This window comes from Felis catus, chromosome B2 (assembly GCF_018350175.1).
Source record: "Felis catus isolate Fca126 chromosome B2, F.catus_Fca126_mat1.0, whole genome shotgun sequence".
In the NCBI taxonomy this organism is placed as follows: domain Eukaryota; kingdom Metazoa; phylum Chordata; class Mammalia; order Carnivora; family Felidae; genus Felis; species Felis catus.
The window spans coordinates 110,740,951-110,766,923 of record NC_058372.1 but is presented as its reverse complement, the minus strand read 5'-3'; the positions used below and the strand labels follow the sequence as shown (position 1 = coordinate 110,766,923).

Here is a 25,973-nt window from a genome sequence, read left to right as displayed (position 1 = left end):
TAAATCTATTATTTCTTTTCTTATTGAGATATAATGTGTAATGACATATAACATTATATTAGTTTCAGGTGCACAATATAATGATTTGATATTTGTAGATATTGTGAAATGATCACCACAATAAGTCTACCGTCTGTTACCACACAAAGTGACGAAAAATAGTTTTTTTCTTGTCATGAGAATTTTAGGTTTTACTCTTTGACTCTTTCAAGTATGTCATGCGATATTATTGCAATATATAATTACCATGCCATACATTACATCTCCATGAATTATTTTATAGTTTGAAGTTTGTACTTCTTGATCCCCTCACCCACTGCCAAGTTTCTTCCCCTTTGACAATGACAGTTCTATTCTCTGTAACTATAATTTTGCTTTTGTTTGCTTCTTCATTTGTTTTGTGTTTTAGATTCGAATATAGTAAAATCATATTTTTGTCTTTTTCTACATGACTTATTTCACTTAGCAAAATATCCTCAAAGATCCATTCATGGTGCCATAAATGGCAAGATTCAAGTCTTCTTTATGGTAAGTACTATTCCACTGTACATATACATGTATACGTATATGTATATGTACAATGCAATAGTAATGCTATGAACACAGGGACACATATGTCTTTTAAAATTAGTGTTATGTTTTGTTTTGTTTTCTTCAGGGACTCAGAAATGGAATTGCTGGATCATATGGTAGCTCTATTTTTAATTTTTTAAGAACCTCCGTACTGTTTTTCATAGTGCTGCACCAATTTACATCCCACTAACACTGTACGAGAGTAGACTTTTGTCTATATCCTTGCCAACGCTTGTTGTTTCTACTCTTTTTGATAATAGCCATTCAGACAGGTATGAGGTAATATCTCATTGTGGTTTGATTTGTATTTCTCTCATGATTAGTGATACTGAGCATCTTCTCATGTGCCTTCTGGTCATCTGAATGTCTTCTTTGGAAAAATGTCTTTTCAGATCATCTGCCCATATTTTAAGCAGAATTTTTTTTGTCCCACTGAATTTATTAGTTGTAACAGTTTTGAAGTGGAGTCTGTAGAGTTTTCTATATATAAAATCATGTTGTCCACAGATAGTGACAGATTTATTTCTTCTTTTTCAATTTGGGTGCCTCTTATTTCTTTTTGTTGCCTAACTGCTCTGGTTAGGACTTCCAATACTGAGCAGAATACAAGTAGTGAGGGTGGGCATCTTCCTCTTGTTCCTGATTTTAGAGTAATAGCTTTCAGCTTTTCACCAGTGAATATTATATTAGTTGTGAACTTGACATATATGGCATTTATTTTGTTGAAATACATTACCTCTATACTCACTTTGTTGATTTTTTAAAACCATAAATGTATGTTGAACTCTATCAAATACTTTTTCTGAATCTATTGAGACGACCGTATGATTTTTATCCCTCTTTTTAACGTGGTATATCATGTTGATTGATTTGCAAATGTTGAACAATACTTGCATCCCTGAAATAAATTCCACTTGATCATGATTTTTGATTCTTTTAATATATTGTTGAATTAGGTTTGCAAATATGTTGTTGAGGATTTTTACATCTATCTTCACCAGAGATATTGATATTTATTTATTTATTTATTATTTATAATTATTATTTTTTTTCCTTTGGAGTCCTTGTCTGGTTTTGGTATCAGGGCAATGCTCCTCACAGGAGTTTGGAAACATTCTCTCCTCTTCAATTTTTGGAAGAGTTTGAAAAAGTAGGTATTAAATATTTGAGTGTTTGGTAGAATTTACCAGTGAAGCTCTCTGGTCCTGAGCTCTTATTTGCTGGGAGTGTTTTGATTATTGATTCAATCTCATTACTAGTAATCTGTCTATTCTTATTTTCCATTCCTTCATGATTCAATCTTTGATTATTATATTTCTAGGAATTTACTCATTTATTCTGGGTTATACAACTTGGTGCTGTATAATTGTTCATAATACTGTCTTACGATCCTTTGTGTTACTGTGGTATCAGTTGTAGCTTGCCCTATTCCATTTCTGGTTCTATTCATTTGAGCCCTCTCTTCTTTTCTTGGTGAATCTAGCTAAAGGTTTGTCAATCTTGTTTATCTCTTCAAGGGCACACTCTTTATTTCATTAACCTTTTCTATTGTCTTTTTAGTCACTATTTTATTTATTTCTGCTGTGATTTTTGTTATTTCCTTCCTTTTACTAACTTTGGGTTTTATTTGTTCTTTTTTCTAGTTCCTTTAGGTGAAAACTTAAATTGTTTATTGGAGAATTTTGTTTGTTTCTTGAGGTAGGCCTATATTACTATAAATTTGTCTTTTAGAACTGCTTTCTTGCACCCCATAAATTTTTCTATGTTGTGTTTCTGTTTATACTTGTCTCAAGGGATATTTAATGTCTCTGTTTTTTTTTCCTTTGACCCATTAGTTGTTCTGTAGCATGTTGTTGAATCTTCACATTTTTGTTATTTTTCCAGTTTTCTTCTTGTAATTGATTTCTGGTTTGTTTTTGTTTTTGTTCTGTTTTGTTTAGAGAGAGAGAGCACAAAATGGGGAGACGGGCAGAGGGAGAGAGAGAGAGAGAGAGAGAGAGAGAGAGAGAGAGAGAGAGAATCTTAAGCAGGCTCCACACTCAGTGCAGGGCTCAATCCCATGACCCAAGGATCATGACCTGCACTGAAATCAAGAGTTGGATGCCTAACCAACTGAACTCCCAGATGCCCGTGATTTCTGGTTTCATACTGTTGTGGTTGGAGAATATGCTTGATAGGATTTCAATGTTCATGCATTTATTAAGACTTGTTTTGTGGGGCACCTGGGTGGCTCAGTTGGTTAACTGTTTGATTTCAACTCAGGTCATGATCTCACGGCTCGTGGGTTTGAGCCCTGCGTCAGGCTCTGTGCTGACATCTCAGAGCCTGGACACTGCTTCAGATTATGTATCTCCATCTTTTTCTCTTGCTCTCTCTCTCAAAAATAAACAAACATTAGAAAATTAAAAAAAAAAAAAGACTTGTTTTGTGGTATAATGTGATCTATTCTGAAGAATATTCCATGTGCACTTGAGAAGAATGTGTACTCTACTGCTTTGGGATGGAACGTTCTCTATATACCTATTAAGTCCATCTGTTCTAATGTGTCATTTATGACTGATATTTCCTTATTAATTTTCTATCTGGATGTAAGTAGGGTAGTAAAGTCTCCTATTACTGCAGTGCTGTCTGTTTCTCCCTTTAGGTCTGTTAATACTTGCTTTATATATTTAAGTGCTCTATGTTGGGTTCATAAATATTTACAAATGTTGTATCTTCTTGGATTGACCCCTTTATCATTATATAAAGTCCTTCTTTATTTTTATTACAGTCTTTTTTTAAAGTCTATTTTGTCTCATATACATACTCCAGCTTTCTTTTGGTTTCCATTTACATAGAATTTTTTTTCCATCCCTTCACTTTTAGTCTGTGTGTGCCCTAGGTATGAAGTAATTCTCTTGCAGGCTGCATATAAACGAGTCTTTTAAAAAAATATACATTCAGGGGCGCCTGGGTGGCTCAGTCGGTTGAGCGTCCGACTTCAGCTCAGGTCAGGATCTCGCGGTCCGTGAGTTCGAGCCCCGCGTCAGGCTCTGGGCTGATGGCTCAGAGCCTGGAGCCTGTTTCCGATTCTGTGTCTCCCTCTCTCTCTGCCCCTCCCCCGTTCATTCTCTGTCTCTCTCTGTCCCAAAAATAAATAAACGTTGAAAAAAAAAATTTTTAAATTGAGTGCATTCTGGGGCACCTGGGTGGCGCAGTCGGTTAAGCGTCCGACTTCAGCCAGGTCACGAACTCGCGGTCCGTGAGTTTGAGCCCCGCGTCAGGCTCTGGGCTGATGGCTCCGAGCCTGGAGTCTGTTTCCGGTTCTGTGTCTCCCTCTCTCTCTGCCCCTCCCTCGTTCATGCTCTGTCTCTCTCTGTCCCAAAAATAAATAAACGTTGAAAAAAAAATTAAAAAAAAAAAAAAAAGAAGCAATGCCAGGGGCGCCTGGGTGGCGCAGTCGGTTAAGCGTCCGACTTCAGCCAGGTCACGATCTTGCGGTCCGTGAGTTCGAGCCCCGCTTCGGGCTCTGGGCTGATGGCTCAGAGCCTGGAGCCTGCTTCGGATTCTGTGTCTCCCTCTCTCTCTGCCCCTCCCTCATTCATGCTCTGTCTCTCTCTGTACCAAAAATAAATAAACGTAGAAAAAAAATAAAAAAAAATAAAGTTGAGTGCATTCTAAAACTCACCATTTTAATCCCCTCACCATATTTGTTGTTGTTGTCACATTCCACACCTTTTCATTTTGTGTATATCTTAACTAATTGCTGTTGTTACAGTTATTTTTTCTACTGTTGTCTTTTAATCTTCAGCCAGCTGTGTAAGTGACTAATCCACTACCTTTACTATGCATTTACCTTTATCAGTGAGATTTATATTTTGTATGTTTTCTTGTTACTAGTTAGTTCCCTTTCTTCAAGCTTAATTAAGTCCCTTGAACATTTTTGGTAAAGCAGGTTAATGGGGGTAAAATCTTTAGGGAGAAGCTCTGGATTTGAGAGATCCCTCCCAATTGTGTGTTCCTGCAATCGTTGGCATTTCTGGTGAAACTGCATCTCTGCATCTCCTACCTGTCTTATCCTTTGTGACCATTTCATTCTTTGTTGTAGAAGAGCTGCCCAGATACTTTTCTGGCCTTTCTCAGAGGAAATTGTTCCATATAAATAGATTTGTACTGTAGATTTGTTGTGTCTGTGGGACAAGATGAGTTCAGGATCTTCCCACCATCTTGGACTGCCCTTACCGGCTCACTCTTTACTGGTGAACTTAAAACATAAAAGTGGGACTTTAAAGCACAAGAAAAGAATAAACAAGTGGTCAATTATTGAAATCAATTTAGACCTCTAAAATAAAGGAAACTCGGGAGGGGGGCACAGGAGGAGTGGCATTGTGTTTATTTCAGATATTCATCTTTTGAACTGAATGCCTTTTTGAGGTGGATACGTAAATTATTTCACCTGATCTGTGTCATAACCCTATTAGATAGGCAGCTAGGCCTGGACTAAATAGCAGATATTCCTATCCCTGGTCCAGCATCTTTCCAACATAGCAAGTGTTATCACCTCTTTTAAAAAATAATGTCACTTTGGGGCGCCTGAGGGGCTCAGTTGGTTGGGTGTCTGACTTCAGCTGAGGTCATGATCTCACAGTCTGTGAGTTCGAGCTCCACATCGGGCTCTGGGCTGACAGCTCAGAGCCTGGAGCCTGCTTCAGATTCTGTGTCTCCCTCTCTCTCTGCCCCTCTCCTGCTCATGCTCTGTCTCTCTCTGTCTCAAAAATAAATACAAACGTTAAAAAAATTAAAAAAAAATAATATCACTTTTTCTTGCAATTTTAAACTATAAATTTTAACATAAAGTTTGAAACTTTATATTATATATTATTATATATTTTATTTTATTTTATATGCATACATAATGAGAAAATATAATTTCTAAAAAGGTTGCAATGAGTCATTTTGTAAGCCATATATAAACATGGGCAAATATTTTAACACAAATGATGGTTTTTTTAAAAACCAACATTAAAGACAACAACAATATTAACAGCTAATTTCTAGAGCAAATTTATAGAAAATCCCATATTGTTTGACTTAAACAAGAAGGAAATGCTTTATTTCATATAACAAGAAGTCCAAAATAGAAGTGTTCCAAGCTTCCCTTATTTAATTACTTATCTCATTAAGCATAGAGATAGTATTAATAAAATAATATTAATTATAAATAAAAATGATGATATTGATACAAGAGAAACACATTTACCCTGAGGAACTTTAAATATTTAAAATATCAACCTCTATTTCAATATTCAAATAATGGCAACAAGTATATTAGCCCAAACTAGAAAAATAATATCTAGTTCTGCTCTGTATTTAGTTAAGTAAGGATTTATAAGTCATTTACTTTTAGTAAATTTGATTGCCTTTATATGAATTTGACCTGTGAGTTGTTTCTAAAATTTTTATGTTTTTAAATTTTATTTTTTTAAGTTTATTTATTTTTGAGAGACAAAGCAAGAGCGTGAGTGAGGGAGAGGCAGAGAGAAGGAGAAACAGAATCCCAAGTAGGCTCTGTGTCATCAGATCAGAGCCTGATGAAGGGATCAAACTCACGAACTGTCAGATGATGACCTGAGCCAAGATCAAGTCAGACGCTTGACCAACTGAGCCACCGAGGCACTTCTGTTTCTAATTTTTTTTTAATATTCAAAGTCTATAATACATTTTAATAACTTTGAATTGAATTGTTTAGAGAAAAAAAATTTAATCTAGATTTTGTTGGATGTTAGAATATTGCCAGAATAATCAAATTAATTTGGTCTAAGAAAATTAATCATGTGATTTACATTCAGTGTTATAAGCTGCTTTCCCAAGTTAAAAGAAACTTGCCAGGGTCAAGCAAGAAAAAAAAAAAAACAATCTTTCTGTCTCTCTTGAGATCTAATATTGAAGAAATATCTGAAAACAGAGCATAAGTGTCTCTTGTTTATTGATAAGGACAATGGTGTTTTTGAATTCAATAAATGGCAAATATCAAAGAAATGCATGAAGACCATAGCTTGCTATTCACACAAATTGGGACCTACAGTTGGGGCCACACAGCCGGTTTTTAAATAAAGAAACATGCAATTTAGCTGTGAAACAAATCTGAAGACAGCAATGTTATAGCAAATACTTGGTGCCCAGGAAGAGACAAGCGATATGCACTGGGAGAATCAGAAAAAACTGTTTATTTTGCACTGGTCCCAGCCCAGCAGAGTCACCTCCAAAGGCTGAGCCCCCAGCCCTGAAGCTGGCCTACTTTTTTGCCTGGCCAGCTTCTGGGTACTTGGAAACTTTCTATCAGCTGCACAGGTGGGCAGGATTGCAGGAGCTCAAGAAAAAAAAAAGGTGGGGGGCCCTTACTGGTTGTGCTACGTGGACAGTCTGCTGATCAAGAGGCAAACAGGATTATAGAAGCCAAAAGCATGCAAGGGGAATATCCAGTAATTTGAAAAATGACAGTAATTTGAAAAAATACAAAATGGTCCATAGAAAAGTATTTGATACTAATGATCGAAAACAATAAATATGCCTCAATTCCGCATCAAAGAAATTGGAGCCTGGGGTCAAAATCTATTAATACTACTATAAATATTACTACTACTACTACCATTATAATACTACATGTTCTACTGCCCTAGGTGAACACATTTATGTTGTTTTACTTCAACACACGAAAAAATGGACAGTGGTACCTCATTGTTAATCCTAAGGTCCATTTTTTTTCAGTGACCCTTGGGAGAAACATACCAAGTCTTAGTTACTGAGAAAAACCTCAGATATACTTATATAAAATAACGATTTTATATTTATATAAAATAAAATATAAAGTACTTTTCAATTTCCTTTTCTAGTTTCTTTATCTCAATGAAAATTGAGAAGACCTTTTCTTAAAAAAAATAAAAAGCCAAATTTGGAATTGTAAGGTTAGTAATCTAATGAGTTTTGGGAAATACTTTAAAAAATTAAATTGTGTAATAATGCATATAATTTAAATAAAGAAGACTAAAAATGAAAGATCTATTTTCATAATCCAAATGAGGACTTTCTAAATTTTCTAAACTTATAGATAACAGTACATTTTCAAATTTATTGATATGTTTGAAGTGTAACATGCATCATACTTAGAGAGAAGTATAGTGTTCTTTCACTACAGAAATAAGTTTTAAATTAATGGCACACAATTTTTCATTTGTAACTAAATAATCAAGGTAAATCACAGAAAAAATATTTTAATTAACTAAAATATGTTAATAATATCAAAACTGATTTATTTTAAGATGTACAATAAGTAGACTTTCACACTTTTATCGTTTCAAGTGGACAAGAAGTGATTTATAGATGTATCAATTTATAGATTTTGGCTAACAATTAAGATGGCAATAATTATTCTAGTCCACATTTAGACATTATTCTTTTCCTTGATGAATTTACATCACTACGTGTTCCATAAAGAGGATCAAACTTCTGTATAAATAATATATAATTTATATTTGTACATCATAATGAATGAGATACCAGAGATATATATCTTCAAATACTGATTTACATAAGAAACTAAATATAGACATTAGGCAGTCACAGCAGACAGGCTAATCTTCAAAAATCGTTTACTCAATCAAAGAAAACACTATATTTAATAGTATGAAAGGGCTTTTATGACACATGCCAAATTATATATGGACTTAAGAAACTCCTGGGCATTGTATTCAAGGCTCTGAAAAATCATATTTTCTGCTACATAAGCATAAAAAAAAAGTTGAATATTGTGAACGAATCCTTCACCGGGAAGATGAAAACATTTGTTCAGCGTTTTTGCTGGGATGCATTTTTTGCATACTCAGAGAGAAAGAAAATGATGATATTTCTCTTTTAAATTAAATTGGAGAGCTTCAGAAAACTTGATATGTCCCTTAAAATGGGGACTGCAGTTTCATGCATCGGTACTGTCTTACACCTGGAAAAGTCTAAGGTTAGAAATTGTCCACTGAGTGATCCAGAGCAGCAAAGATGATATTGATGGGAGCAGGTTGAGGACAACAAAGGGTTTTGTAGCAGCAGTTAAAAGAGACCTCCCACAACCATGCAACAACAGTCAGTTTGCTTCAGGGGAGGGATATCAAAGAATCTAAAATAGTGCCACAGGAGAGAAGGAATCAATCATTTGGGGACATCTGACATGGACAAATGGCACCAAACTCAAGTTACACTTGAGCCAGGAAAGTAAGTTTGTGTTCTTTATCCTTGCTTCCTCCTCTTTGTTCCTATCCTGGAAGGGAGGAGGGGTGGGTACAAGGCAGAGTGAGGGAAAAGGACAGGAATCCCACAACACCCTTCCCACTTTTAGGCTTCCAAGCCCAAAGCAGGCCCAACCTGAGCTATGGCACAATTTTAAATTGGGATAAAAGTTGGGAGCTTTGATATTACACCAAATTTAGATGTTTTAAGTGCTTGGAAAAGGAGACATTGTTTCATTATCTGGGCATAACCAAGAAAGCTGTAGGGTCTTTCCCTAATTTTGTCTAAGAGATGGAGAAAAGTAAGTCTAGAGAATGAGTTTGCAGTGATAGTTACTGAAAGAGCAAAGTTTCTTTCTACCTACACCCATCTGAATACAGCATGTTTTAGTAACTCCTAACCTACAAAACAGAGCTGGCCCTTGTTTGTGTTCATCTACTTTTCTGTTTATCTTCACATGCAAATACTCTTACCCATCTAACCTCAAATACTATCATTTCCTGGGAATTTCCCTGATCCTCAAAGCACTTCTCTCTCTCCTTTGAGCCTGCATAGCATTTCACCAGGACTTTGCTTAAGGCATTTATCCCTTCTATGCTTGCCTTTGTTCACATATGTTTCTATCTCTCCCCTAATCTGCACATGCCATGAGGATAGATTGTGCGTATGTATCATTGTTCTTCCCTCATGCAACTCCCTCGATATGGATATGCACAAAACATTCTCTCTCTGTCTTTCTTGGTGATAAACTAAAACAATAAAACTTTCAAATAAAAAATGTGTGCTATCTTAAAGGATTAAAGAAGAGAGAGAAGCGTGGCAAAATATTAAATGTTTGGCAAAATGAATCTTAAGGAAGGTAAAAGTAGGACTGTTTCCTTTTGTAATTGTTTCATTCAAAATTCTTTTAAAACTTGAAAATTATAGCAACATAAGAAACACTAGTGTAATAAGAAATGTTTCACAAAGACCTCACCACCAGAAATCTGATAGGAAGTGGCAATATCATATCATATCAGGGTTCAGAACATCAGCCCTAGAGACACATGATTCAAATCCCATCCCAAACAATTTGGAATTGTGTGCCACCGGCAAATAATTTGATGGCTCTTTTCCTCCGTTCCTTCATCTTTAAAATGTATTAACAAGGTGATCCACATGGGGCATACAGGGAGATTCTGAACTCCCCTCTACCACACACACACATGCTGGATCTACAGTTACATACAGAACAGTTCCCTCTGAAAAATACCTGAAAACTGACATAACAGCTCCTTCACCGCAGCCTATGAAAGGGCCACATCAAGATCCTAAGAGAGGCACCACCCCACCTTTGAAGCAGCAGCCCACAGAGGGATCTTACAAACCTGGAGCTTCTCCTTGAAGAGTGAGGGGTTTGTGCCCACATGAGCCACCCAAACCCTTGATATCTGCATCAGAGAGAAAAACCCCCCAAATATCTAGCTTTTAAAACCAATAGGACTTGCATGCAGGAGACCAAAAGACCAAAAGTAGAGGACTGAGATAATACTCTTAAAAGGCTTGCATGCAGCCACATTTAGTACAGAAGCAGCACTTTGAAAACCGTTTGACTACATATAAAGGAGATTCACATTCGAAAGGAAGCAAACATCCAGATCCAGGAAACCTAGAGAGTTCCAAATAACATGAACACAAAGAGATCCACACTAAGACACTATAATTAAAATGTCAAAAGTTAAAGAGAGCGTATTAAAGCAGCCAGACAAAAAACAACTCGCTATGTACAAGAGAATTTCCATAAGAGTCTATCAGCAAATTATCAGCAGAAACTTTGCAGACCAGAGAAGTGGCACAATATATTCAAAGGAAACATATGCTGCAAGGAAAACAAATTCTAATAAAGAATATTCTACTAGCACAGTTGTCATTCAAATCTGAAGGAGAGATAAGAGTTTTCCGGATCAGCAAAAGCTAAAGTAGTTCAACATCACAAAACTGGCCTTAAAAGAAATGTTCAAGGGACTTCTTTAAGCTGGAAACAAAGGGCACTAATTAGTAACAAGAAAACATATGGAATTATAAATCTTACTAGTAAAGGTAAATATATAGTAAAGGTAGTAGATTGATTGCTTGTAAAGAAAGTGTAAACGTTAAAAGACAAAAATAGTACAAGTAAAACGCAACATGAAAGCATAAAATGTGAAAACAAAAATATAAAATGTGAAAAAAAGAAAAAAAAAAACAAAACATAAAATATAAGGGGAATAAAAAGTTAGTTTTGGAACAAGTTCAAACTCAAAACACACAAACGAAAAGATGTTGAACATCACCAATCATCAGGGAAACAAAAATCAAAACCACAATGAGATGTAACCTCACACTTTCTAGAATAGCTATTATCAAAAAGACACGAGTTAACAAGTATTTTTATTTTATTTCTTTATCTTTCTATTTTAGAGAGAGAAAGAGAGAGAGAACTTGAGTGAGGAGAGCAGCAGAGGGAGAGAGAGAGAAAGAGAGAGAATTTTAAGCAGGTTCTGTGCCCAGCACGGAACCTGATGCAGAGCTCGATCCCATGGCCCTGGATCATGACCTGAACTGAAATCAAGAGTTGGTCGCTCAACCGACTAAGCCCCCCAGGTGCCCTAAGAATTAGCAAGTATTAACTAGGATGTGGAGAAAAAGGAATCCTTATCTACTGTTTAAAACAAGGGTATGCTTGCAAAAGATTATGATTAATGGATTTTTTATTGAGATATAACTGACATACATTATGCTTCAGGTATACAACATAATGATTTGGTATTTATATACAGTGCGAAATGATCATCACAGTAAGTCTAGTTACCAGCCATCACCATACCAGATTACAGGGTTTTCTTTTTTTCCTTGTGATGGGTACTTTTGGGATTTACTTTCTTTGCAACCCTCAAGTGTGTAATGCAATATTATTGACTATAGTCACCGTGCTGTTCATTACATCCCCATAACTTATTTTGTAGTTCAATGTTTGTACCTCTTGAGCCCCTTCACCTGTTGCCCCATCCTTTAATTGCCCCTCGCATCTAGCAACCACCATTCCATTCTCAGTATTTATGAATTTTTTTCATTTATTTTGTTTTATTGAACCATATATAAATGAAATCATGCCGTATTTGTCTTTCTCTGTCTTATTTAACCTAGGATAATTTCCTCCAGGTCCATCCATGTTGACACAATAAAAGCAAAAACCCCAGGCCTGCTCGCTCTCTCCCTCCCTCTCTCTCTCTCATTCTCTCCTCTCCCCTGTGACCTCACTATGTGGCCCCAGATATGGTGTGTGATTTCCAGAACTTTTGTTTTCAAAGTTCCCTGATGGTTCTTGCTAAAGGCAACTTGCAATCATAATAAGAACCACAAAGGTCAGTCTAGCCACACAGTGGTTGTTGATTGGCTGAGACCAGCCCCCAAAATAGGCTTTCTTCTATCTGCATCCAGATTCATATTCACAAATGTTGCCAGGGACTATCTATCTAGATAACAAAACAAATTCTCTCTCTCTTTTTTTTTAATTCTAAGGTTTATTTCCTCCTTTTTCCAACATCCTCTTTCTTTGACCTTTTTGAAACCTTGTTGATACCTTACTGGCCAATATTGTTCTCAATGGAAAGGCAACTTGAGGCTTTGTGTTTAACCCTTGGAAAAAACTGTAAATTTCATTCTTGTAATTTTAATTCACAACTCCATATTCCATATGACTTTAGAATTTCCTATCTCTTCAGGGGCCATATTTTCCTCCCAATGACCACTCAGTATTTTCACTTGAAGTTCCAACATTGTCTCAAACTCAACATGCATTGTAAACTTTAATTAAATTATGTTAAAAACAATTCTGTTTATCAGGCCCCAAACTTGTCATACTTGAGTAAACAGCCTTCATTTTCCTCTTCTGTACATGTCAAACAAATATAAAAATACTTAATATCTTCTTTTAAATGTCTAACGGTTTTCTTTCTGTTTCCACAAACACTTGCACAGTCTAGACATTGTCATCTTAAAAATAGAGTATTCAGTTTACCTGGCTTCTACCAGGTTATACCCTTTCTCCTAACAACCATCTCTTTAAAACATTGCTGGGCAATTCCCTTTATCAAAAATGCAGTGGCTCTTAATGTTCTAAGAAAAAAAGCACATTTTGATTACTGAGATTTCAAGTGAATTATTTTGACCATAATTTAGTTTCAAACAATTTAAAAATTTTTATTTTCACTTCTCACTAACACCAACAATATTCTTCTGCCCCAGCCAGATTGATCAATAATCTCACTTTGCACCTTTCCTTCCCTCACCGCGCTTGTGCCTCTACATTCTCCTTCAAGACTTATTTATCTTCTGCCTCCTTAAAAATTGCCAATACTAAGACTCAGAATACTATACTATTTATTTAGCATTTTTCATATAGTGCTCCTAATGGGTGAAACTAGTTCTTATATTTAGATGCTATGGTGCCTTGTTCATAGTAAACACACAAACAACAAATATTGAATAAAGAATGAGTGATGGACCTCAGTGATTATTTGGAGAAATTTTTTCACATTTAATATCATTGGGTGTAGTTCATTCCCTAAACTCTGTTCAACCCAAGAACAAAATTTAGCAGAAAGTGTTTGCTTAAAAATATACCTCTGAATTGCTTTATTTAGGACACTTTATTAAGGACTCCTTCTTTTTGGAAATCTTTCTAACTTATCAGTGTAATAAATCTACATTTTCTAAACCTTGCTATTTTTACAAGAAACTTAGATTTTCTTTGAATAACATCTTCAGATTTTGACATCTACAGTACTGTACAGAAAAAAAAGACTCAATGAGTCTGAGCAATTTTATGAAGATAATTGCTATCCATTTGCTTTACAATTTTCAGGTATATAACAATGATTTTTCAAACACCTTGTCTCCTTATCATTATTCATTTATTCATGCAAAAACATTTACTGAATGCCTTCTCAGTGCCAAGCACTCTGTTAGAGATTGATGACACAAATAAGAATAAAGCAGTCTTCACTCTCAGTTTTTCCTTCACTACGCTTATTATTTTATTTTTTTGTACAGTTACATTTACACTTACAATTGTTTGTTTACATAACATTTCCAAATTGGGTAATTAGACAAAAAGGGTGTGTGTTTCTTGTTTTCTAGAAAAGTGAAAAACAGAATGATAATATTCACAGACACTGTTTACTAATGTTAGAACAATAGGGACTGGTACTTTTTTAGGGGCTGATTTAGATGGTTCTGGTATATGGTATCATTTAATGAGGAAACCACTCCCCCATTCTATGTGTATGTTATGAGCTAGAGGATTTACCAGTACCTCACTTAATTTTTAAGATTGAAATTTTAACTGGAAAATGTGGCTGAACAGTCAGAAATTGTTTTCATTGTGTTTGTGTGTGTGTGTGTGTATGTGTGTGTGTATTGAAGTAGCTTATATTCTCAAATAAACTGACTTCTTAAAAAATATTTTGTTATATTTTTCATGAAGAATCTAAAGTAATCCTTACTAAAGAAATAACTAATTTCTATCGGGAGGGACGCCTGGGTGGCTCAGTCGGTTAAGCGTCCGACTTCAGCTTATGATCTCGTGGTTTGTGGGTTGGAGCCCTGCGTCCGGCTCTGTGCTGACAGCTCAGAGCCTGGAGCCTGCTTTGGATTCTGTGTCTCGCTCTTTCTCTGCCCCTCCCCTGCTCATGCTCTGTCTCTCTCTGCCTCAAAAATACATAAACATTTTTTTTAATTTAAATAATTTCTATCGGGAAAGCAATAATTTTCTAAAACTATAACATTTATTTCAATGAAAACATTAAATATCTACTTGAGTCCTAAGTGTGCTAGGAAGGGTAGGCTTCTCCTAAGAGAATCAGTCCAGTTTGGTGGTCAGAATGCTTGCTTTTAAAATTTTACCAAAGGGAATAATTATTTTATGATAAGGGAGGACTACCAATGTAAACCTCAATAATAAAAAGAAATAAATAATAAAAAAATGCTATCAAAACATAATATCATGTTATAAGCATAATTAAATGCCTATATAAAACATAATATGGGCAAAATTTTCAAATACTCTTATCTGTGTTCAGTTATTGAAATTAGAAAGGTGGTGTAGAAGGTAGAAAGGGACCAGGAGTGATCAGCTGGGGCTATCTTTGCTTTTGGCAGATCTATTTAGGACTCCTCTAAGACAGGTATCTCTCTATTTGGCATTTCCAAGAATGTAACTTCATATATATATGTGTATATATATATATATATATATATATATATATATATATATATGATTCTACATATATAGAATATATTCTATTATTTATACATATATGTATATATATGTATATATAATAGAATAGAAGGCTAAATGATCTGTGTCTCATTAATAACTTTTATTTTCATGCTAAAAATTTTCCTTCTTTTAGTCATTTAAATAAATTAATACCTTGGACTTCAACTTGAAATTCTGAATTGTTAATGCTTAAGAATTCTTTCATCTTTACCACATTCTATCCAGACAGCCAGATGATGCCATGAGAGGGGAATGTACATTACTCCAATGGCAAATACTCTGACTGAATTTCAAGATTTTTTCCTGTACTTAATTCTGTCCAAATAATATAAGGAAAAGCTGATTCCATGTGTAGAAACTATAGGTAGAAGCTGACTTAAATTTAATTAAAACATCAAAGCTCTTTCTTTTCAAGTTAAGAAATACTTAGAATGGTTTTGATGGAAAAGATATGTTTTCTTAAAGATTAAGAAAAAATCAAGGGAATATTTTATCAGACATTGAATGATCTTTTTTTTTTCTGAATTAAACTCTATAAAGCTAAGGTATTAAGTTAAAGGCCACTTTGAGTCTAAAACAAAATACATTGCTTGATGAAATAAAAATTTCCTGGGGGGAAAAGAAAAGCTAAATTATGCTACCTATTGTAAATGATGCTGCCAGTTTATTTAGATTTTTAACCTCTAGCAATAACAGATTATTTTGATAAATTATTCATGTTTCTGCATTGTGCACCTTTTGCAATTTGCATATCTGGCAGCAAATAGGCCCTCCTTTCAGGCTTCTGTCCCCTTGGTCAGACAGGATGGCCGAAGGCTGCTTCATGATTAATCTCATCTCAATAGGGTAATTGTCATACTCAGATGAAGCAATGCCTCTGAAATATGCTTCCCTAGAGCTATGAAGTACAAGAGGCTCATTTTAAGAGCTTTTAAGCATAGAGTAACTTTTAGTTTAAATGTTAACCTTTCTCTATTTCGGGAATATCTACATCTAAAAATATTATATTTTATAAGAATAGAAAACAAAATTTAGGGCTTAATTTAGCAGTTCATTAGATTGAAGGATGATTTCTCATCAGTGTCTAGAATCTTTTTCAAAAGAGGATGCATGCTTTTTGAGGAATCAAAGAGGGCTCATATTGCTGGCTCAAAGTCTGGCTGCTGAACCAGTAAATATTTCTTTCTTTCCTGGTTTATAGAAAACTTATTCAACTTTTCTGTTTAGTTTTCTCACCTAATAGCAATCTAAATATCCTGCAGTACTAAAATTAGCAAGACATGGCCTTGAAAATATGTTTCTGTATCTTTTTTTTTGAAAATTAATGAAAGAAAATTGATTCATAATTTAAGGCCTAAAGAAATGCTTGGTTCATGTCATGCCTTTAAACAGAATTCCTGAATTTCCAAACCCATGCAAATTGTTGTTGATTTGTTTCAAATAGTGAAATTCTAAAAAATTCCAAATTGCTGCCAGGATTGTAGCAGGACTCACTCAGTGGTTTCCTACCTGAAAAACTGAGCCCCCAGCACAGCGGTGTGTGGCCTTTGTACAATTTTTGCTCCTTTGTCGCCCATATATGGTAACACACAGCCTGAATGGGCCATCTATGTTACAGAGTCTTGAGGACTGTCACCAACGGACACATAACCAGGTTCCCTTCCCTTGCCTTAAGGTTTTCACCACATTACTTATGGAGGAGCGTTACCACAGGATCACATTATTATATAGTGAAAATGAAGTTCTGAAATTTAGAATTAAAACATTTTCTGCATATAGCATAATAAATGATCAAAGAGCAAAAAAGGTTGAATTAGTTTTTATCATCTTAAAACTGAAACAGATTCCTGTTTTGTTTTGTTTTTATTTTGAGAGAGAGAGAATGAGAGAGAGAGAAGAGAGAGAGAGAGAGAGCGCACAGAGGGCCAGAGAGAGAGGGAGAGAGAATCCCAAGCAAGCTCTGCATGGGGCTTGATCCCAGGAACAGTGAGATCATGACCTGAGCTGAAATCAAAAGCCAGATGGACACTTAAGCGACTGAGCCACCCAGGCACCCCCAGATTCCTAAGTTAAATGTCTCATTTAAAACTAGTCAATTAGATTTTTTATGCAATCAATTCTTTACATATTTATGAAGGACAGTTTTTCCCAGTATTTTGCCAGATGCTAGAGTTATGAAGTTGGTTAAATAACCAATGATCAGAGGGAGTCTATAGATTAGGAGGAAGCTACAGTTTTGTAAGTAAATAATTAAAATATTATCACACACTGAAACAGAGATCTGTACTGCAGAATCCAGTGGGCTGGTTATTTAGAAATGACCAAGATGAAGACTAAATCATCAGAAGCCATTAACTACCCTACCACCTGTTGCTACTTATTCTCCTGCCTTTGCCAGATTACTCCTCCCTCTTTCCTCCCACTCTTTCTTTTGTATTTTGCTGTTATTTGTTGAAGTGAAGGTATTTAAATATTATATAGGGATTACTGATTGTTATTTTTGAAAAAGAAAGTGATCACTCCCAAGTTACTTAAAAGAATAAAAACATTATAAAGTTAATGATTTATTTTGAAGGGGGACTGGGGGGTTGCTTAGAAAATATTTAAAATGTAAGTATGATCACTACAATACTATTATTCTTCGTCTATGTCCATTAGTCAAAAACCAGTACTAAACTCAGTATAGCAGTCCATTTGCCGTTAAAGTTATGCAAAGGGACATCTGGCTGGCTCAGCTGGTAGAGCATGTAGCTCTTGATCTCAGGGTTGTGAGTTCGAGATCATCACATTGGGTGTAGAGATTATTTAAAAATAAAGTTATGTGGAACATACATTTCAAAACTCAATGAATTTATACTTCATATTAAAAGAAGTCAGTATAGGGGTGCCTGGGTGGCTCAGTCGGTTAAGAGTCTGACTTTGACTCAGGTTGTGATCTCGCGTTTCACTTGTTTCAACCCCGTGTCTGGCTCTGTGCTGACAACTCAGAGCCTGGAACCTGCTTCAGATTCTTTGTCTCCCTCTCTCTCTACCCCTCTACCCCTTGTACTCTGTCTCTCTCCCTCTCTCTCTCTCAAAAAAAGTAAACATTTAAAAAAGAAAGAAAACAATAAAAGAAGTCAGTATAAACAGAGTCCTAGAGACAAAGAGTTCGATGAAGAGTTCATGATATTAAAGTAGTATTTAAACTTGTGTGTGAAAATTGATTCCTTAACAAAATATTTGCAGAATCATAATATTTTTTCAATTTTGTAAATTGGACTGTTCCATGTGTCTTATCTGACTCATGACAATTTGTTTATATAAACACATGTTTCAGGAACCTAAAAATACTAACTTACTAACTCCTCTGATGATTTTCTGCTAAAACATTCCAAGTAAATTATACTGGCACATTAATCTGGGTCTATCCTGTCTCCTTATCAATTTCAGAATTATTATAAGTTTTCATTAATTTTCCTATCATCTGATGTTTTAATTTAAGTCATCGTATTTTATTTAAAACACATAACTATAAAAATTATCAAATAAAAGCTAGAGAATGATGAAATCATTTGCTATAATAAAATTTTCATTTGGGATCCATATAGAGGAGATAGTGAGTGATACAGAGAAAATAAGACTGGCCATCACTTGACAATTATTAAATGGTGCTAAGAACATGGAGCTCATTATACTTTCTTCTTTAGTTTTATATATATTTGAAGTTTTTCCAAATAAAAAGTTCCTTTTGCAGATGGCAGTGATAAAATCCAGAAATATTATTTATAATAAAGAGTTTATGGATTTGATGTGTTTTCAGTCTTATGTGATTTTTGGTGTGGGTTTAATGCTGTGCATTTATTGTCTCAGAGTTAACTGCTTCCTTAAAGACTTCTGGTTTTGAAAACTGAAATGCTGTACACAAGCAGATATCAAATCCGATCACCTGTGCATATGTCCTCAATAGATTTGAGGCTGATGTCGGGTAGATGCAAGTTGGCAGACTTGTTGGAAAGCATTTGGTTTTAAACTTTTAATTTCTACTAGGATGTAGTTAATATAATAGTTGTGAATCAATATAAACTGATGTAAAAGCTTGAGATCAGAGAAAGAGTAAATGGAATTAGGAGTGATAAATAATATTTTACTGCCACAGACTTGAGAATTAGCTCCATTAAAGTTATTCCTTTGTGGGTGGACATTGTCTGTAGAATGACCCCTTTAAAATAACACCTTTTATCTGTGAACAGTATCATTTTTTAATTTTTTAAAATTTTATTTTAGAAAGAGAGAGTGTGTGTGTAAGGGGTGGGAATAAGTGGGGAGGATTTGGGGGGAATCGGACAGAATCTCAAGCAGGCACCACCTTTAGCTTGATCTCATGACCCTGGGATCATGACCTGAGCCAAAATCAAGAGTTAGATGTTCAACCTACTGAGCCACCTAAGCATCCCTGGGAACAGTATCTTTAATGCATCACTGTGCATTAGCAGATTGGTGGATTTTTAGGGAGTGGGGAAGAAGGAACAGAAAGAAGAGCCCATAGGATATGAGCCCTTAAAACATGCTCACTCAATGTGCACACAGTCAGATACCTGGTAAGTTTAGTGAAGATGTGACTCTAGAGAGTCTGTCACCTGTCAGGATACTCAAATGGAAAATGCTGAATGGTCAGGGGCATGATCTGATCCCTGCCCACTGAGGGAGAAAGCAGATGACAGAGTAACGAATGATCAACAGGAGAAGTAATAGAACCCTAAGAAAAGTTCCCCATAATTCACAGTTGGGTGTATGGAGTATTCCAATAGATTTAGGTGTAGAGGGATCTTTTAGGAGCAGTGATCTGAGAGAACATAAAGGAAAAAGAGAAGATAGGAAAATCAGCTGTTAAAATTCTAAGGTACTATACTGACCACAATTTTTAAATCTTCTTTTTAAAAATTAGGAACTACCTTACAATTCTCTGCTATGTTAAGATCTTTAAAGAAGGAAACACCATAGCAGGCTAGGGTACTTCTGATGATCTTTTGGACCTATTCTTTCATCCTTTCATCTATTTTTTCATTTACCAATATTTATTAAGTGGCTACTAAAAGCTAGTCACTTAGGTTAGAGGAAGGTTAGGTAAGGTTACAGGAATACTTAAAAAAATTCAATATCTGTATATAAATCTTGGCTAAGTATTGAGGTGATTTATCCTAAGTGTGACAAAAATAGCACTAGCATGAAGCTGGCATGGATTTTTCCTCAAGAAAAAAAATGACAATTAATAATAATGAGATTATAGGTAAAGTCAAATCAATTTAATTTGGCAAAAGATATTTTCTCAGAATGATAAATAGGGTAATAATAAAAATTATATGTGAGTCAAATAAGATTTCTTTTATAAAATGCAGAATAAAAATTGGCATTTTCATAATCCTGAAAATTATGATATAAATGAATAATTAACCCACCAACAAGAGGTGAAGCATAAGTTAGAAATTAAACCTCTTTTGTTTGCCCAGAAAAACATGGAAACTTTCATTCTTTGCAAGTTATTCTGACACAATCTTATAACTCTAACAGTGTAATATTAAATAAGCTGTAATCAACAGTTGATGATTAAATGAAAGATTAAATATATATGTATATATATGTATACATATATATATATATATATGTATTAGCTACCACATTTACAGATTGCTTAATGTATACACATAATAGGTCCTAAATAAACACATGATGAATGAATGAATAAAGGCCAACATCTATAACAAATGACCAAATCTTCATTCCCATATTATTAAATGATAATTTAATTATCAAAAACTTACAGAAGATAATTATGAAATCATTATTGAGTAAAATGGGAAATAAGCATTTGTATTTATAATCTTTATTTCCCCTTTACTTTTCATGCTAATTAAATAATTAAGTAGTTATCACGTGTGGTTTTGTATCCTGTTTCTTTAAAGAGAAAATTTTGGAAAAATCAGAAACCTAAGACAAGAAAGAAGAAAGATTCAGAATGAAGTTTTCTTATTCCATCACAATAAGACATACTGTCACCCGGGACCTTAATGGAGTCGTGGCGGGCATGCCAGCGGTACAGGGAATGGCATCTTGAGTCAGACTGGTAGTGCATATTGGGAGTTCTGGACTTTATCCACATATTAGTCACTCAGTGAACTTCTATGAAGCACTTTATGTCTACCTGTTCCATCCATTTCAAAGCACTGATAATACAGAAATAGTTTACAAAGAATTCTGAGATTTTCAGATTCAGGTGGCAAACAAATGCCAAGTGTGCCATGGCTAGACAACAATAAGGCAGTTTTGGGAAACTTTTTTTTTTTTTTTGGTCTCAATAAGCTTAATTCTTAATGATCCCTCTAACAATTGTATTCATTTCATAACAAAAATTCCGAGTGCCAAGGGCAATGTTTTCTATGTCTGTTTTTGATTTTCTACTCTCCCCCTTTTGGGGGGTTAAATATCTTTCGGAAATAGACCGCCATGGTAATTTATTTATCTTTTTCTTTATAAGAGCCAGGGAAAGCTCCTGAAACCAAACAAGGGACTACAAAAGTTGCAGCACAAGGTAAGCAATAAAACACTTCATTCTATTTCTTTCTTTTTAGAAAGTACATAGCACTTTAAACAAAGCAAAAGCTGTTTATTGCAGAATAGCACCATCTGCTGGGTTATTACAGAAAATATTGTTGCATTAAAATACACATTTCAAGTATTTTATTTTTAGTACTTGGAGGAACCATAAAGGACCCAAGAGTTAGTATGTTGACTCCAAGTTTCAGTCATGGATCTTTTAGTTATGTTTCTAAAAATAAGCCATATATTGGTAGATGGTAGAAAGATTGGTAGAGATTTACAAATAAATATAATTATTCCAATGTTTCCTTTGTGTAACTTGTGTCAAATTAGAAAACTTAGTCAGAATGTTATAAAGTTAATATTATTTCATCTATATCAAGATTGCAGAAATTGGGTTCTGGATATGACTGCAAAGTAATCTCCCTAGTTTTTAGGAGCCATGTGAGAAAATCAGTTCCATCACTTACAAATATTTTGGAGTCATCAGAAGTGGTTTCCTTTAAGAGATCTTTAAAAACATACTGATTCTTTAAAGCATCAGTTTGGGAAAGATACTTCTTTTAAACAATTTTTCTATAAAGTTATTTTTTAACTATCATCCAAAATCACATCCTTTGAGAAAGCTATTCTAAATCTTGTAACTCCAAGTCAACAGACTGGAATATGAATTATGTGACCATTATTCTTAAACCATGAGGAGTAATCTGATGTAAGTATAAGGGAAGGACACAAGTATTCTGCCTTTTGTCATGTATGAAAACTTTGCAGAATTTAGGGGGGAAAAGGGGTAAAATGTTTAATAGAGAATATTTTTTTACTTTTTAAGTTTTTATTTTAATTTGTTAGTTGGCATCCAGTGTTATATTGGTTTCTGGTGTACAATACAGTGATTCAACAGTTCCATACATCACCCAGAGCTCATCATGACAAGTATACTCCTTAATCCCCATCACCTTGTTAACCCATCCCACCACTCCACTCCAATAGAGAAGATCTTTACTTTCTTGCCCACTACATTATACAATATCAAGCAATCAAGGATATGAATTTAGGTGGTATTACATTTGTTTCTGGGAAGAAGGCCTTTGTAGTAGACTCCTCAGCATATGACATATAACATGGTTGCATTTAATCCTGGACCCAACTATGTGCAGAATCATCCTGGTAAATACTAGTTACATGGGTTGACTGCATTCCATTCCACTGACCCAATGATGTTATTTATAAGTAGTGTATACTAAGAGGGCTGGGAGCTATAATACTAATTTTTAATTTTCATTTGATCATCATTTGATCATTTCTTTGTTTAAGAAAACAGAATCTTCTTTAGGAGAATTTTAATAGAGAGTATAACAAATATTACGGGAGGCGGAAAGGACAAATATTATCACTTTTGGTTTTTATTCATGAAAATGCAACTCGGAGTCAGATCCTCAAGTATCATGGTTAATATATAGATGTTATCATTAAAAACAAAACAACAACAGCAACAAAACAAACAAACAAAAAAAAGCAAAACCAACCAACCAACCAAACAAACAAACAAAAAAACACTTGCCCTGGGACACTTCTGCTTTGATTGAAGCTTCTGAGGACTTCGTGGTATGGAACTGCCACTTGAGGCAAGAGTTTAATGCTGCTTTAGTCTCATATTAGAGGAATTCAAGGGGAGGAAATTGCAGAGATATATGGAAACTTGCTTCAAATTTGAGCTTCAGACCTTGGGCTCTTCATTTTTGCATTCCAACTATGCTGGACAAGGAAGCCTCAGAAATTATTCTTTTGGAGTAAAAGACTTACTGTTGAGTCTTTAATACCGTGGAGTTTCAAAGTCTTGTTAGAGCCGTTCTTTTAAGAAATTAGATAAGTGTGTTGATTAAACATAGTGCACAAAGCACTGTTCACTAGAATGGCAATGACACATCAAAAGAGGGACACTTCAAGCAGGAATAAATGTCACTTGTGTTGTGCACATCTTCCATAGATATTTCTTAGGTTTTATAATACCATAATCATATTATTAATCATGCATAGAAATAATTAATATTTGCATATACTTTATTAGAAGACAGAGCTTAAGCACAATTGGCAGTATTTCTCTAGCAGAGGCTGATATTTTTGAAGTAAACAATATCTTTTTTTTAATGTTTATTTATTTTTGAGAGACAGAGAGCAAAAACGAGAGAGTGAGTGGGGAAGGACAGAGAGAGGGGGAGATACAGAATCTGAAGCAGGCTCCAGGCTCCGAGCTGTCAGCACAGGGCCTGATGCGGGGCTCAGACCCACAAACCGTGAGATCATGACCTGAGCCGAAGTCGGGCGCTTAACTGACTGAGCCACCCAGGCACCCTGATTTTTTGCAGTATAAAGTGACAAAATTGATAATGATGTTTATATTGTGGTAAAAGACTAGAATATATCTCTTCATTTATTTATTTTTTAAACTTTTTTAACAAAGGGAATATTTAATATCTAGTTTTATATAAGCTGTGTGTAAATATGTAAATATTTTGCTCTATTAATATTTATCACACATTTTTGGAAGTATATTAAAAAATTTAAGAAAGTTTTGAGACACTGAGAAGAATATGAAAAAAATGACTCTATACTATAGATTATAAATTGGAGATATAAGAAATTGAAATAATAACATAAATAGAATATCATGTAATGCTGAATTGACTTGTAGAGGTAATAAATGTCATATTAGTTAAGACGAAGTGATTTTTAGTGAGTTGGGTTGAGGGATTCTTAATGGATGAGGAGAGGATGACTTCATGTGGGCTTGGAGCATGACTAAAGAATAAACCGGCAGTAAAAAAGCATTGCTAGTGTAGATGGCTTTAAATAAAGAGTTAGTGATAATTGTGAAAGGTTATTGTCATTATCAAGTTATGAGACAACCTCAACTATGATGGTGTCAGTGACTTCGGAAAGCTGCAACTAAGTTGGATATTTTGAAAAAACGCTAATTGATAGAAGATACACAATGAAACAAGAGAAGATTAAAACAGTACTGAGCTTTTAAGGCTGGGTGAATAGGATGATTTAATTGTCAAAAATAAGTCCCAGGGAGGGCACCTGGGTGGCTCAGTTGGTTAGGAGTCTGACTTCTGCTCAAGTCATGATCTCACAGTTGGTGTGTCTAAGCCCCGGGTCAGGCTCTGTGCTGACATCTTAGAGCATGGAGCCTGCTTGAAATTTTGTGTCTTCCTGTCTCTGGGCCCCTCACCCACTCGTGTTTTGCCTCTCTCTCTCTCTCTCTCTCTCTCTCTCTCAAAAATGAATGATCATTAAAAAAAAATAAAAAAATAAATCCCGGGGAAAGGAACTAACTTAAGGGAGAGGATGAGGATTCATTTTTCGGTGGATTTATGCTGAGCAGATGGAGGGTCATCCATGCAGTGAATTTTCTGTATAGCCCGTAAGAACTAGGTGGGAGATCAATCTGATTCATAGACATTACATAATAAATTGTGTTGAAGAAATGGAATTAGACTAAAATGGAAAAGTGAGAAGAAAAATAGGAATTTTTTAAAATTAGGCAGATGCAATGGTTGGGCAGACACCTGCTGACAATGAAATGCTCAAGGAAGGACGGAAGTTACAACAGAAATCTCCTTAAAAGATGAGTCTATATGCATCATATATTCATCTGTGTTAGCGTATTTCCAGTGGCTTTTTTTTTCCCCTTTGGATTTCTAAAGCAAACATTAAAAGTCTTTGATATATTATAGATAGAAAATAGAGACAGAACAAGACAACTAAAATGTTAACCATTGCAGTCTCATTGGAATATGAAAACAAAGAGTCCAATAATGAAGAATCATGTCTACTCAGCAGATTCAGGGTCATCGAGCCACATAATCCAGTGAAATAGAATTAAGCAAGTTGAATGAGAGTCTGCAGTGGGACACATGGAACAAAAGTTAGAAAACCGTTCTGGAAGCAGCTGGATCCCGAAAGCCTGGTTTGGGTTAACTTCTGGAGTGGAATCCAGCTTGACAGACCACATGGCTTTCCAGATGGCTGTGAATAAAAGCCACTCATTTTAAGGAACACAGGGCAAGAAGCAAAGCCAGCGTCAACTATGAAGGAATAGGCCAAACTTTTTCATTCAACTCTTGTTACTGTAGAGTTTAAAACCAAAACTATTGAAGAATATGAAAGTAGGAAAGAAGAACACTTATACACATACCCACATGCCTGCACTTGCATATGAATGCGTTGTTCTTCTTAGATTATTTTAGAAATTAAAAAAAAA

At 34.9% G+C, this 25,973-nt stretch overlaps 1 protein-coding gene across 3 annotated transcripts in view; it reads left to right on the top strand.

The window, feature by feature from the left end:
• Positions 1–25,973, top strand: part of TRDN (triadin) — a 394,176-nt gene that overhangs the window by 204,341 nt on the left and 163,862 nt on the right. For all 3 annotated transcript variants that reach the window (XM_023254312.2, XM_045057981.1, XM_045057980.1), the window contains one exon: positions 21,645–21,698. In XM_023254312.2, coding sequence (XP_023110080.2) covers positions 21,645–21,698 — 54 coding nt within the window. The remainder of the gene's footprint in view (positions 1–21,644; positions 21,699–25,973) is intronic.